The following is a 14737-nucleotide window of genomic DNA, read 5'->3' on the forward strand; positions in this document are numbered from 1 at the left end:
CCTTCTACCTTTCTCCTATCTTATTGATTTATGTTTTATGATTTTGTTATGTAACTTTGATATATAATTTATGATTTATGTTTTATGATCTTGGTTTGTAACTATAAAATACGAAATAAAGGTATTTAATTTTTTTAAAAAAAGGCAAAAAAAGAAGAAAGGATACCAATTTGCCGAAAAGCAGGCATCTTTCCTGCACCTCAGTCCCAGCCTTTAGGGCTAGCTTTCTAGTTCCACGGGCATAGCTGTCAACCCTCCCCATTTTTTGCGGGAAACTCGCTTATTCCAGTGCCGTTTCCGGCTGCTATACTGGATTGTTAGATATACTGTAGACTGTCCCCGGGACAGGTGAGGCTGCTGATCCCTTATTTTCAAATCCGAAAGTTGACAGCTATGTCCACGGGCTCCTGAACAACTTGCCATAACTAAATCCCTGAGAGAGCAGGTGGAATTGCCCATTTTGAATTCACAAAAGTATGTCCTTTCCAATCTCCAGCACTCAGTTATCATCAATGATAAATAATCAAAGATAAAAGTAGCATTTTGGGAAGAGTCCAGAACAGCTGCTGAGTTGAGAGCACAATCATGTGTGAAGCAGAGCCCTGCAGCCAGAGGCCTGAATTCTCCATTCACTAGCTGGTGATGGAAGGGTTCAATTCTGACTCCTTTAACTGGGCATGCATGTTCTCCTGATGAGAACAGGCTCTTGACACAAGCTTCCTGCCTCCCCTTGTGCCATAATCCATTTGTTCGGTCTTTCGATCAGAATGTTTGGGTCACTGGCCTGTTTGTGTTTTCTTTCAACCAAATGATATTTATTTGTTTAATGTAAATACAAGGACAACATATAACTACAGTAACTTGTCCAGTGGTACATTCTTATTAAGTTTCATATGCAGCACACAGTACACAAACAATACATGTATTTATGCATTGTCAAGTCAAGTAGTTTCTCTACAGAGATTCTTACGTTGGGGGTGGAATAAAAGTATATTTTGTCTCATTTTATGAAGGAAAGGAATGGAAGCCTTGTCTTGCCAAAACTGTCTATCTTTGAAGTGCCTTTAATTACCCTTCTATGATGAGTAAGGCATTCTGATAGAGCCACATTCCAAATGTTATTTAAGCAGATTCCAATGGGGATTCCTATAGGTTGTTTCCAGAATTGGCCTTTGTAAATCAGGCTGCTGATAATAGTAAAACTACAATGTCTCTGCCTTTAAGGTTAGTGTTTAAATTTGAGTTTAATGATGACAAGGCAATAGTTGATGTGGGTGGAAGGCATTGCTGCGTAATTTTGGAAATAATGTGAAACACCTTTTCCCTAAAGGAGTATACCTACCTGCAGTTCCACCATACATGGAAATATGAGCCTTTCCAGCATAAGGGAGAGATGCTAGAGTTTCTCTTGGATGGAAGTGATGGAGTCAAGTGACAGCGAAAGATAATTTTAAGAGAAGCTTCTTGCAGACGAGCAGAGATAGTTCGTAGGGACAGGTTGTGCCAAATTGATGGCTATTTATTATTGGGTCACTAGCCTGTTTGAAATCTTTTGCTGTTACTTTAAAAATAACAGATTACAATATTAATAATAATTTCATAAGTAATAAATGCCTCCCAAATGTAGCAGAGGCTTTCATTGTTATTATCTACCAATCACCCCTTCATTACTTTGCTCAACAATCATCTCACCTTATCATCACCATCTTCTGTGTGGCTCCTCTCTGAGTTCCAGACTGTAAGACAACATTCCACCTTCTCTTGCATCAAAGAGCAAACGCCTGTGGAATGCAACATGAGACACATTATTGAGTCCATGGCACTGACCAGTCTCTGCCTTTCAAGATAAGCAAAATTAAGGGAGAGCTATACAGTGGTACCTCTAGCTACGAACTTAATTCATTCTGGAGGTCTGTTCTTAACCTGAAACTGTTCTGAACTAGTGGCATGCTTTCGCTAATGGGACCTCTTGCTGCCGCTGCGATTTCCATTCTCATCATGGGGCAAAGTTCTCAACCCAACGTAACTCTTCCAGGTGAGCGGAGTTTGTAACCTGAAGCGATTGTAACCTGAGGCATTTGTAACTCGAGGTACCACTGTATTTGGCAGGAAGCCCCCTTCTCAGATGAGATGGAAAGAAGAACAATTGACATGGTCCTACCTCTTCTATGCCTTTTTAAGCTGATCTTCCAGTACATCGACATCACCATCACCATTATCGCCAGGAGAGCTATGAGGGCAGGAATAAGCCATGGACTCCAACTCGAGAATCCAGACTGTCCACCTGCAATGAGTAATAAGAGTCACTCAAAACGTGCTCTAATAACAACCCTCTGCAATGCAGGGATCTTTTGCCCAAGTTGGGGCTTGAACCCATGGCCCTGAGATTCAGACCTGGCCCGGAACAGTAGAATAAATAACATGAAATAAGCAAGCATTGCTAATCTGTCCCATTTGTATTGCAATACTTTGGACTGTGAATGCCCTGTCAAACACTCTTGTCTGCTCTGAATCTATTTCTTATGCTAGGAATAGAAGGAGATGGGGGCAGCAGCAGCAATTCACAGGATCAGGGCAGTCTTCAAGGAGTGCTGTGTATGCTCCAATTCTGCTGAGAAGCATGCAAAGAGGAGCATTTATTAATACAAACGAATCTCCTCAAATCCCTCATGTTAAGAGGCAGACTGCCTATTCACCACCACAAGCACCTCCTCTGGATAATGAAGGAAATGATACATCGCTCACCTTCATCACTCTGGCAGATGTTGAGAAAGTCAAAGGAGGCTCCCTTTTGATCAACAGGATTGCTGGCCTGGCAGGTGAATTTGGAGTCGAAATAACTGTTCCAGTAGAAGACCCGGAGCTCCCGGCCATGGTCAGAAACCTGGAACTGATTCACACTCTTTCCTAAGGCCCTGTGCAGACCCCCAGTTTCCCAGGAGATATTGAGCTCTTCTCTTCCAGGTGTGTGGCATCGCAAGGTCACATTACATCCACCTGGAGTCATGGATTCCACTTGGTGGTCTATCTTTGGTGTTGGCACCGGCTCTGTTGAACACAAATGAAAGTGACATGAAGTTTGTGTCCCTCTACTCTCAAGAAAAATGGCACCAATCCTGAACATTGCTCAGAACTGTGAAAATCGTAGCTTACCACATCGCTCTGTGGAACACAAATGAAATCAGCTTAAGGTTTGCCTCACCCATCCCAGTACCTATAAAGAGAATGGTGCTAATTCTATTCCATGAGCCAAACAGTGGAAGTAATTACTTACCATAAACAATGAGGCTGAAACTCTGTTCTTGAAACAATGATTTAGCAAACCAGATGCGAGCATTGTAGATCCCACCGTCATCCAGCTCCAGGTCTTTGATCCTCAGTGTTGTCTCGTCCACCATGTCTAGCCGTTGTCCAAACCGGTCAGTGGACTTGGGTGCTGCAGTTTCCCATGTCTGAATTCCCCCAGCCAAAAGCCCAAGCCACCCCTTTGGGGTAGAAAGTCCCATTCCATTTTCTCCACTGCTATCCCTTCAGATCCATTGGCAAAAAACAAGACTGATCCTCCCAGGATTCCCTTCACCTGAAGGGTTGGATTCCCCACTTCATGGCTTAAAGTTTCTAGTGAGGGGTGAGGGGTGAGGGGTGGGGGAAGAGATACAAACAAAATTAGTATCTGTCACAGGGGTCTGAAGGGCTACTTCAGAGTAACGACTCCACACAGCTCTGCATTTTATCTTTTATTTGGTGCTGTGTATTTACAGTGCTAAAGGCAGTGCTATTTACAGAGGAACATCTTAACCGCTTGAGTCAGAACCTCCGAATGGCGTTTGGCGCGTCTTTCTCCAACATAACAACTTGGGGAGACCCAGCCTCTTCCCCCGACGCCTCCTGCGCAATTCCGGAGTTGGGGGGATAGGCTTGCCCCCCTTGCTTCCCCCTTCCTGTCCCACCTGGGACGATGGCTCCGCTACCTTGCCTGAGCCTCGGACACGACTTCCTGCTTCCCCACTTGAGTCGGAACTCTCCCTGCTTTCCCCTGCGCTCGGGGATGGGCTGGAACTCAGGAGGGGAGGGACTTCGCGATATCCCCTGTCCCTCACATCCATCCCCCTCCCAAGCCCCCCTTCTCCCCTCCCTAGGGGCTCCAAGGGTGCCGGTGACAACTGAAAGCCTAAAAACTCTGTGCTGTCCGAGCCGGTTGGTGTGAACACCTCCCCCCAATCCTGCGAGCTCCCTCCTTCCGCCTGAGAAGACTGAAATCCCAAAAAGTCCGTGGCATCAGAGCTGGTGGGGGTAAAAACACGCTGCCAGTCCGCCTCTTCCTCTGACAGGGTGGACCTCGGAGAAGCCCATACCTCTTCCTCCCGGTCCTCAAACTCCGCTTCCCATCTCCACGGTGAACTGTTCTCTGCACCCTGTTCCCCCTCTTCCACTCCCTCCCTTTCCATGTGCCAGGGCTTGGGCTTGTGTGGGAAGAGGGCGTGGAATTCTTCCACCAAGAATTCCTCCTGTATCTGAGTGTCTGGGACCCATTCATTCTGGGACGGCGGGGCATCCTCCCATGCCATGAGGTACTCCAGGCCCCCCACCCCTCTCCGTGAATCCAGGATGGCCGTGGCTTCATTGAGTTGCTCCCTGCCTCCCCTCTCCCCCCCCTCCCTCGGGGGTCTGTTCGCTGCCTCGGAGCCTGCTGCTTTCCCTGTACGGCGACAGCAGCGATCTATGTAACACTGGGTGCACCCTCATGTCTTCTGGCAGTGCCAAACTGAAGGCTACCGGGTTAACTTGCTGCGTGACCGTGAAGGGGCCCAACCTCCTAGGTGCCAGAACCTGGAAACAAATTGGCGGCCTCGATCCGAAATAACCCTTAAAGGTAATCCATGCAGTCTGAATATGTGGTCAACAAACAGTTTGGCTGTCTCTTCTGCCGAGACTGCCCTGGCACACGGTATAAAATGGCACATTTTGGATATAAGGTCCACCACCACCAACACTGCGGTCTTGCCCCTGGATGAAGGCAGGTCTGTGATGAAGTCCATGGACACTACTTCCCATGGCCTGTGCGGTGTGGCTAATGGCTCCAGCAAACCTGCTGGTGCTGCTCTGACCACCTTTGCTCGCTGGCAGGTGTCACAGCCCCTTACATAGTCCCGAACATCCTCCCGCACCCCTGGCCACCAGAAGTGTCTCATGACTAAGTGAGTGGTTTTGTCCCTTCCAAAATGACCCGCCGTTGGGTTGTCGTGCATCTGATTGAGGACCTTACCTCTGAGCTGGTTGGTGGGCAGGTACAGCGCTCCCCTGTAAAAAAGCAGCCCCCTCCTTTCCTCAAAGTCTTTTGCCTGCTCCCTCCCCCCTCGCAGCTCTCTGAAGATGCGGGTGGCAAACTCATCTGCTGCCGTCAGTGCTGTGAGTTCCGCCTCGCTCACCACTGCTGCTCTGCAGGACCATGCCGACGGGGGAAACACGTGTCGGGGTGCTGGTGGTAACTCCTCCATGTACTCTGGTTTGCGGGAGAGGGCATCCGCCCTGACATTCTGCTCCCCCCGGTATGTAGTGGATGGAGAAGTTGAAGTGCGAGAAGAACTCTGCCCACCGTATCTGCCGCTGGTTGAGCACCCTGGCCGTTCTCCAGAACTCCAGGTTTTTGTGGTCCGTGCACACCTGAATGGGGTGCTTGGCGCCCACCAGGAAGTGTCTCCAGTGTTTGAACGCAGCCTGGATCGCCAAAAGTTCCTTATCAAACACCGTGTAGTTGCGTTCTGGTTGGGTCAGCTTCCTGGAGAAAAAGGCACAGGGTCTCCACTCCCTGTTGGCGTCCAGTTGCAGCAGGATCGCTCCCAACGCTTTGTCTGAAGCGCCTGTCTCAACGCGAAGGGGCGCATCCTGTACCATGTGGAACAAGTTCTGGTCTGAGGCGAACACCCTCTTGAGGCTTTCGAACGCTACTTGCGCCTCCGGTGTCCACCTGAACTTCTGCTTGCCTCTCAGGCAGTCGGTGATGGGAGCCGTAACGCGAGAGAAGTTCTTGATGAACTTCCTGTAGAAGTTGGCGAAGCCTAGTAAGCGTTGGGCATCTTTGCGCGTCCTGGGGCTGTGCCAGTCCAAGATGGCCTTGTCCTTGTCCATCGCTAGCCCCTTATCTGACAGCTTGTAGCGCAGGAAGTCCACCTCCTTGGTGTGAAACTTGCACTTCTCCAGCTTCACATACAGGTGGTGCTCCTTCAGGCGCTGCAACACCTCCCTGACATCCTTCACATGCTGCTCTGGGTCATTGGAGTAAATAAGGATGTCATCTAGGAAGACCAAGCAGTTCTTGAAGAGGAGGGACCCCAGGACGTGGTGCATGAAGGCCTGGAAGCATGCTGAGCCCCCTTGCAAACCGAAGGGCATCACCAGATATTCAAAAGAGCCCAGCGGTGTGAACATCGTGGTCTTCCACTCATCGCCTTCCCGGATCCTGATCAAGTTGTACGCCCCCCTCAGGTCGAGCTTGGTGAAGATCTTGCCCCTGCGTGCCGCTGTCAGCAGGTCGTCCACTCTGGGCATTGGGAAAGCCACCGGTTCTGTCATGCTATTGAGCCGTCTGAAATCCACCACCAGACGGCGCTGTTGCGTGTCCTTCTTGTCCACCCAGAAGACCGGGCTGCCCCCTGCTGCCTTGCTTTCTCTGATGAACCCCCTCTTGAGGTTCTTGTCGATGAAGGCCCGCAGATCCTCCAGTTCCTGGTCTGACATGGAGTACAGCTTGGCTGGGGGTACTGTGGCCCCTGGCACCAGGTTGATCTGACAGTCAAAGGACCTGTGGGGAGGTAGGTGGTCGGATTCCACTTCGCTGAAGACCTCCTGCAGGTCCCAGTACGGTTTGGGTATCGCCTCACCCCCCTTGACGTGCATGGTGGCCACCGTGGCTATCGGAGGCCCCTCCCCTGGTTGGTGCTGCATGCAATGTTCCAGACAAAAGTCTGATCCAAACGTGATGCATCTCTGGTGCCAACTGATGGAGGGGTCATGGCGCGCCAGCCAGCTCATGCCCAAGACGATGGGGGGGGGTCTGAGATGGTGGTGACGTTGAATGCCAGTGTCTCTGAGTGCCGTCCCACCGTCATTCTCATGGGGGGGGTCTGATGGGTGATGGCCCCTCCCAGCAACTCCCTGCCGTCAATGGTGGAGACGTGCAGGGGAAAATCCAGCTGCAGAAGTTGGATCTGGTGCGCTTCTGCAAAGTTCCTCGAGAAGAAGTTGGCCGACGCCCCCGAGTCAATTAACGCTAAGACCGTCAGGGGGTACCCATTTGGGAGCATTAGTGTCACTTCTAGAACCACCCCTGCTCTGGGGGTGGGGGTGGGCTGGCGCTGCTCCTCGCTGTGCGGGTGGGTGGGAGGGGGCTGGGTTCTGTTGATTGCGCCTGGCTGCTGCCCCTTGTCTCCTGCAGCCAGGCTGTCTCGTTTCCCTGCTGTTGTGCTGCGTCAGTGGGGGAGGGCACAACTGTTCCCGCCTTTCCTTGCCACTCCCAGCGATGGGGCAGTCTCTGACGAGATGCTGGGGGGAGTTGCAGAGGAAGCAATTCCCGCCCCTTCCCTCCTTGCGTCTTGGCGCCGCCGGGGTTTGAAAAGCCCCCCCGCGCGCGCTATCGATCTGCATGGGTTCATGGTCTTGGCTGGCCCCAGGCGTGGCCTGGGATGGCTGTTGGGGGAGTGGCTTCTCCTGCGACCGTGGGAACCAAGCCCGCTTTGCGCGCGTCGTTTGCTTGTCATTCCACTGGGATTCCTGTCTCACCCCCACTGCCAGGGCCGCTTTGCTAAGCTGATCCATATTACTGGGTTTTGGACCTCTAGAGAGCTCATCCTTCACGTCTTCGTGCAACCCCAAGTAAAACGCAGCTTCCATCGGAGGAGAATGCAATTCCCACCCCAGCCTGTGCACCAGCATGGTGAATTTAGACCAATATTCGCGAACTGTCATTTTTCCCTGGCGTAAATTATGCAGTTCCTCTTTGGTCTGGTCCATATGACTGTCACTCGCATACATTACTTTCAAACCTTCTAGAAACAGTTTAACATTCTTCATGCAAGGATTTTTTGTCGCGATTAACGGTCTAAGCCACTCCCTCGCTGCTCCGGTAAGGTGTTCCATGATGAACGCCACTCTGTGCGCATCGTCAGGGAACTCATCATGGTGCAGTTCAATGGCATACAATATCTCAGTCTCAAAGCCGTGATATTCTCTCGGGTCTCCGTTGAACTTGCTTACTAGGGTCCCCGCTCTCCTTCCTGGTAGTACTTGGAGCTGGGGGCCCCCTCCCCCCTTGTTTTTCTCTGCATCCAACTTATTCTGTAGATCCACTGCTACCGCCCTTAACTGCTGCTCTTTCTCCTGCAGCGCTCTCACCTGATCAACGAGGTTCTGCCGGTCCTCCTGGACTTTCCTCGTTTCCTCTTTAGCCGCTTTTAACTCTCCCTGTGCCTGCACCGCCAGTTGCTGCAGGTCCTGCTTGGCTTTCTCCGTGATCTGCCGCCATTTCTCCGCTTCTGGCGAGCTCATCCCGGCAACTCCAAAGTAGCCTCAAAAAGATTCGGAGGTTGCTGTCACAGGGGTCTGAAGGGCTACTTCAGAGTAACGACTCCACACAGCTCTGCATTTTATCTTTTATTTGGTGCTGTGTATTTACAGTGCTAAAGGCAGTGCTATTTACAGAGGAACATCTTAACCGCTTGAGTCAGAACCTCCGAATGGCGTTTGGCGCGTCTTTCTCCAACATAACAACTTGGGGAGACCCAGCCTCTTCCCCCGACGCCTCCTGCGCAATTCCGGAGTTGGGGGGATAGGCTTGCCCCCCTTGCTTCCCCCTTCCTGTCCCACCTGGGACGATGGCTCCGCTACCTTGCCTGAGCCTCGGACACGACTTCCTGCTTCCCCACTTGAGTCGGAACTCTCCCTGCTTTCCCCTGCGCTCGGGGATGGGCTGGAACTCAGGAGGGGAGGGACTTCGCGATATCCCCTGTCCCTCACAGTATCATTATCATTTTTAGTGAAGTCTGAAAAAGCAATTGATTAAACACTTAAATCTTTTTAAAGTTTGCAATGCTGCGATTTTTGGAATATCTGGTCTTGTGTAATTGTCCCAAGGAAAAATTCCAAAAAATAAGTAGAATTTCCCCTCACATGGAACAAAAATTCATTTATTTCAGTTCACAAGATTAATACTTCTTGGTTGTCATAAAACCTCAAAGCAGTTTACAAAATCAGAACTTTGCAAAATGTTTTTGTGTTAAACTGAGCTACGTTAAAACAGAGTTCAGAGAAGAAATTGACTCTGTCCCACCAAGATCCCCAGTCCTCTTTTCCTACTCATTGGTTGGCTCCCCCAATTCTGTGTTTCCTCTGACATTTATTTTGTATTAGTTAATGACTGGCACAGTGGAAGTGAGGAACAGGTTTAAGGATTTAGATTTGATGTAAATTTCCTTGTGAGTGTTGGAGAGTTGGAATTTTTGGGCATCTTCTACGGCGCTTGGGCGGAATTGGCATATTCTCCAGTTGACCGCAGCATTGTCAGTTACTTTCCCCTTCATGACCAAGCAAACCTAAAGCTTTTCACCCTATGCATTCTCCTTTTCTTACCCAGGGACTCACCCAGGGAAGAGAAGATCCATGGACCAAAGGAGAGAAGGATCGCCAGGCTTCTGCTCACAAAATTCATGAATATTTCTGGCCAGGAACATAGGGAGCCTCAGGTATGGCTTCTGCTGGTGGAGAGTTGATTTGCCCACAGTTGTACAGCAACAGGCTCCTGCTTTTATTTCCACGCATAAGAAATGCTGCAGGTCACATCCCCAAAGCTCCCTCTAAGAGGGAAAGGTTGATGTGCTTTCGAACTGCTAGGTTGGCAGGAGCTGGGACCAAGCAACGGGAGCTCACCCCGTCACAGGGATTCAAACCGCCGACCTTCTGATCAGCAAGCCCTAGGCTCAGTGGTTTAACCACAGCGCCACCTGGGTCCCTCTGCATGGAAGGAGTCCAAGCTAAATAGGAAAAGAGAGGCAAGGAAAGGAAAGGCATCTGGGTTGAAGGAGCCGGAGACCTGTGCCGTTTCCAGCAACAGCAAGGCTGAAGAGGAGTGCATCTGCTGCTGGTTATGAAGGCATTCCTGAGATTCCTTGCACACAAGGAGATGCAGACCATTGGACCATTTTGATCCAATGCAGCTTTTTATCTATTTGCCTCCTCTGTTCCTGATGTATATCTTCACTCACCCCTTCTTGCCTGTGTTGTTTCCATCAAAAGCAAGGCTGAAGAGGAGTGCCTTATACACTCTTGTAAGTGCTGGTGATGAAGGCATTTCTGGCACTCTTTGCTCTCAAGGAGACCTCCTTCATAGTCACTGCATAAGTCTTGGTGCATTGCTCTCTGTCCTGATCACAGGACTCTTGGGACCAGTGTTCAAAGGCGCTGGGTAGGCTGTAGCTCCGGCTTGACTGGGAGCCATGAGAGGTCTTCAATGGCTCTTTCCTCTTAGGGGCCCTCAGTGGATTCCTTGGCCGTAGCCCCGGGAGATGTGCCTGATCTCTCATGTTGGTCTGTGGGATGCAGTGTTCAATCTGTATTGGAGAAAAAATACGACAGGAGGGACTCTTGAGATGCAACTCCTGAAAGAGTTTCTTGGCATTTTGACCCACCTGAAGTCCTGTCCAAGTCCAGGGTTCTCTAAGAAAGGATACGAATTTGCACCTTCCCTGCACCTCAGTCCCAGCCTTTAGGGCTAGCTTTCTAGTTCCATGGGCTCCTGAACAACTTTCCATAACTAGGTCCCTGAGAGAGCGGGTGGAATTGGCCATTTTGAATTGAGTAAAGTACCGGTATGTCCTTTCCATTCTCTAGCACTCAGTTATCATCAATGATAAATAATCAATCAAGTAGTATTTTGGGAAGAGGGCAGAACAGCTGGTGAGTGCAGAGCATAATCCTGTTGGGTTCACTGGGGGAATCATGTGTGAAGCAGAGCCATGCAGCCAGAGGGCTGAATCCTCCATTCACTAGCTGGTGAGGGGAGGGCTCAATTCTGTTCATTTTAATTAGCAATGTATGTTCTCCTGATAGGAACATGCTCTTGGCACAAGCTTCCTGCCTCCCCTTGTGCCATAATCAATTTGTTAGGTCTTTTGATCAGAACATTTGGGTCACTGGCTTGTTTTTGTTTTTGTTAATCCAAAAATTTTTTATTGGTTTAATGTAAATACAAGGACAACATATAACTACAGGAACTTGTCTAGTGGTATATTGTTATTAAGTTTCATATGCAATACACAGTACACAACAATACATTTATTTATTCATTGTCAAGACAAGTAGCCTCTGCACAGAGATTCTTACGCTGTGCGTGGAATAAAACTATATACGGTAGGGTCTCATTTTATTAAGGAAAAGAATGAAAGATAAGTCTCGCCAAAAGTGTCTATTTTGAAGTGCCTTTAATTAACCTTCGATGGTGAGTAAGGTGTTCAGGTGGAGCCACATTCCAAATGTTATTTACCCAGATTCCAATGGGGATTTCTATCGGTTGTTTTGAGTATTGGCCTTTTGCAAATTGGGCTGCTGATAATTGTAAAAATACAAAGTCTCTGCCTTTAAGGTTATTGCTTAAATTTGAGTTTAATGATGACAAGGCAAGAGCTGAATTGGGTGGAAGCCATTGCTGCATAATTTTGGAAATAATGTGAAACAGCTTTTCCCAAAAGGAGTATACCAAAGTACAGCTCTACCATGAATGGAAATATAAGCCTTTGAAGTGCAAGGGAGAGATGCTCGTGTTTATTTTGCCTGGATGGGATGGAGTCCAGAGCCAGCGAAAGATAATATTAAGAGAAGCTTCCTGCAGAGGAGCAGAGATGGTTCGTAGGGACAGGTTGTGCGAAATTGATGGCCGTTTATTATCGGGTCACTAGCCTGTTTGAAATCTGTTTTTTGTTGCTGTTGTTTCTTTAAAAATCAAAGATTACACTTTTAATAATAATTTCATAAGTAACATATACCTCCCAAATCAGATGCTTTCATTGTTGTTATCTACCAATCACCCCTTCATTACTTTGCACAACAATCATCTCACCTTATCATCACCATCTTCTGAGTGGCTCCTCTCTGAGTTCCAGACTGTCATGGAACTTTTCCCCTTCTCTTGCATCAAAGAGCAAACACTTGTGGAATGCAAAATGAGACACATTATTGAGTCCATGGCACTGACCAGTCTCTGCCTTTCGGGATAAGCAAAAGAAAGGTAGAGGTATACAGTGTTACCTCTAGTTACAAACTTGATTCGTTTCCTGAAGTCTGTTATTAACCTGAAACTGTTCTGAACTAGAGGTGTGCTTTTGCTAATGGGGCCTCTTGCTGCCGCTGTGATTTCCATTCTCATCCTGGGGCAAACTTCTCAACTCGAGGTAACTCTTCCAGGTGAGCGGAGTTTGTAACCTGAGGCATTTGTAACCCCAGGTACCACTGTATTTGGCAGGAACCCCTCTTCTCAAGGGAGATGGAAAGAAAATCAATTGACATGGTCCTGGGCGAGGCATCATGGCGCGCGCCACGGCACCACGGAGCTCTTGAGGGCGGCCGGTGAGTTCGCGCTGCCTGAGCGGCTCCTGAGCCGCTGTGACCGCCGCTGCAGTTGCGTGGGTGCCGGGGGTGCCCAGTGGACCATCCGGGAGCCCCCCCTCCCCTGCGAGCGCGGCGGGTTGGAATCCAGGACACCCGTCCGCCCATCGGCCGCTGATTGAGCGAAGCCCCGAGGCCCAGGATTTCCCGCCTCACGGCGCGCCGGGGCCTCGAGGGCAGAGGGAGAGAGAGGTGGTCGTTGGGGGTAATAGCCCCGACCTTTTTGCTGCCGCGGCCGCCGCTATCGCCATCACCGCCGCGCTTGCCCAGGATTTCCCGCCTCACGGCGCGCCGGGGCCTCGAGGGCAGAGGGAGAGAGAGGTGGTTGTTGGGGGTAATAGCCCCGACCTTTTTGCTGCCGCGGCCGCCGCTATCGCCATCACCGCCGCGCTTGACCTGAGGAGGGAGAGGAGTCCCTCGGAGAGTGGAGCCTTGAGCCTCGGACCTGTCAACTTCCCTGCTGCGGCTGCTGCTGCGCCACCGTCGCACCGAGGTCACCCGGCTGCCCAGGGCCCCGAGACCGGAGAGACCCGGGGGCAAGCGCGAGCTGCGTGGGGGAAGGAGGGAGGTCCTGCCAGCCTGGCCCAACTGCCCCGCCATCGATCTGCTGCCGCTACCGCCGCCAATACTGTGAGAGAGGTAGGAGGACGGACTGAGGCCACGAGGAAGCACACGGCTGGGCCTAGACCCAGCCTGAGTCCACTTTCCCGCCAACTATTGAGGAAGGAGCGAACCAGAAGCCCAGAGGGAGGCCCACTAGAAAGGCCTCGTTTTTTCCATTTTTAATTTTTTTTTAAAGAATTTTTTTTTAAAAAAAATTATATATATATATATAATATTAAATTTTTATATATCTATATATCTATACATTTTTTAAATATATATATATTTATAAATAAATAAATAAATATATTCTTTTTCTCCCCTTTTCCCACTTTTACCCTTAATTTTTTTTCTACAAAATAAATAGAAATAATTTTTCCTCTTCCCCCTCCTCCCTCCCCACTTTTTTTTTAATAAAAAAAATAATATTCCCCCCCTTCCCCTCTTTAATCAATATTTATAGTATTATTACCATTTATCACCTCCACCTTTCACCTTTTAGCACCCAACTCTTCTCTCTTCATACATTTTAACCCTTTAAGAAAAAACAAAGCAAAACAAAATCAACCCCCCTCCCCTGCAAGCTCCCAACTCTTTTACTTCACCTATACCACTTTAAAGCTGTTGTCCTCTCCCCCTCAACCTCTTTTACCCTAGCTTTATATTATTCACTCCGTCTTAATACATAAGAATACTTTTTTAAAGTATTTTAAAAACAAGAGAATGCCAAACAAACCTCAAACCAAAAACGTCAAGGAAATGAAGGTGTCACCAACTAAAAAGATGGTAAAAAACATTGAGATCGCAACACCTCCTCAAAATGATGAAATATTACAACACCTAAGAGAAATGGAAGAGAGGATGACAAGTAAACTGGAAGCTGCAGTGGAAAATGCAACGACCCCTATACAGCTACTAATCAGCAATCTTACCTCCAGAGTGGAAGCTCTAGAAAAGAAGAATCAATTGCAAGAAAGAACAATAGAGCAATATCGGGATGAAACCACACGCATGAATGAGAAATTGTGCGAACTGGAAAGAGAAAACAAAGAATTGAGAATTAAACAAGCAGACATCGAAGACCGAAACAGACGTTGCAATATCCGCTTCCGCAACTTCCCAGAAAAAGCAGAGGAGAAAAGCCCAGCAGACCTAATTGTGAGCTGGTTGAAAGATACAATCCCAAATCTGACACTCGAGATATCTGATCTGGAAAGGGCACACAGAGCTCTAAAACCTTTGCCAAAACTTGGTGCCCACCCAAGAGACATCATAGTGTGCTTTTCACGCTACAGAAAAAAGGAGGAGATATGGAACAGCCTCAGAAACTCAACCAACCTCCAATACAAAGACAATTCCATATTGGTCCTACAAGATTTATCCCAGGACACCCTAAATCGGAGGAAAAGCCTACGTCCATACACTCAACTTCTTCAGCAAAAAGGGATTCGATATCGTTGGGGCTTTCCCTTCTGTCTCATCG

General features: G+C 48.9%; 1 protein-coding gene across 1 annotated transcript in view; it reads right to left on the reverse strand.

Annotated features, from left to right (window-relative positions):
- LOC148683219 (uncharacterized) overlaps window positions 1–14737 on the reverse strand; it is a 104609-nt gene that overhangs the window by 71381 nt on the left and 18491 nt on the right. The window contains 5 exon segments of the mRNA XM_060269682.2: window positions 1693–1781; window positions 2162–2284; window positions 2746–3048; window positions 3275–3419; window positions 3422–3618. Of these exon segments, the coding sequence (XP_060125665.2) occupies window positions 1693–1781; window positions 2162–2284; window positions 2746–3048; window positions 3275–3419; window positions 3422–3618 (857 nt within the window).

Source organism: Zootoca vivipara, chromosome 16, assembly GCF_965207765.1.
Source record: "Zootoca vivipara chromosome 16, rZooViv2.hap1.1, whole genome shotgun sequence".
In the NCBI taxonomy this organism is placed as follows: Eukaryota; Metazoa; Chordata; class Lepidosauria; order Squamata; family Lacertidae; genus Zootoca; species Zootoca vivipara.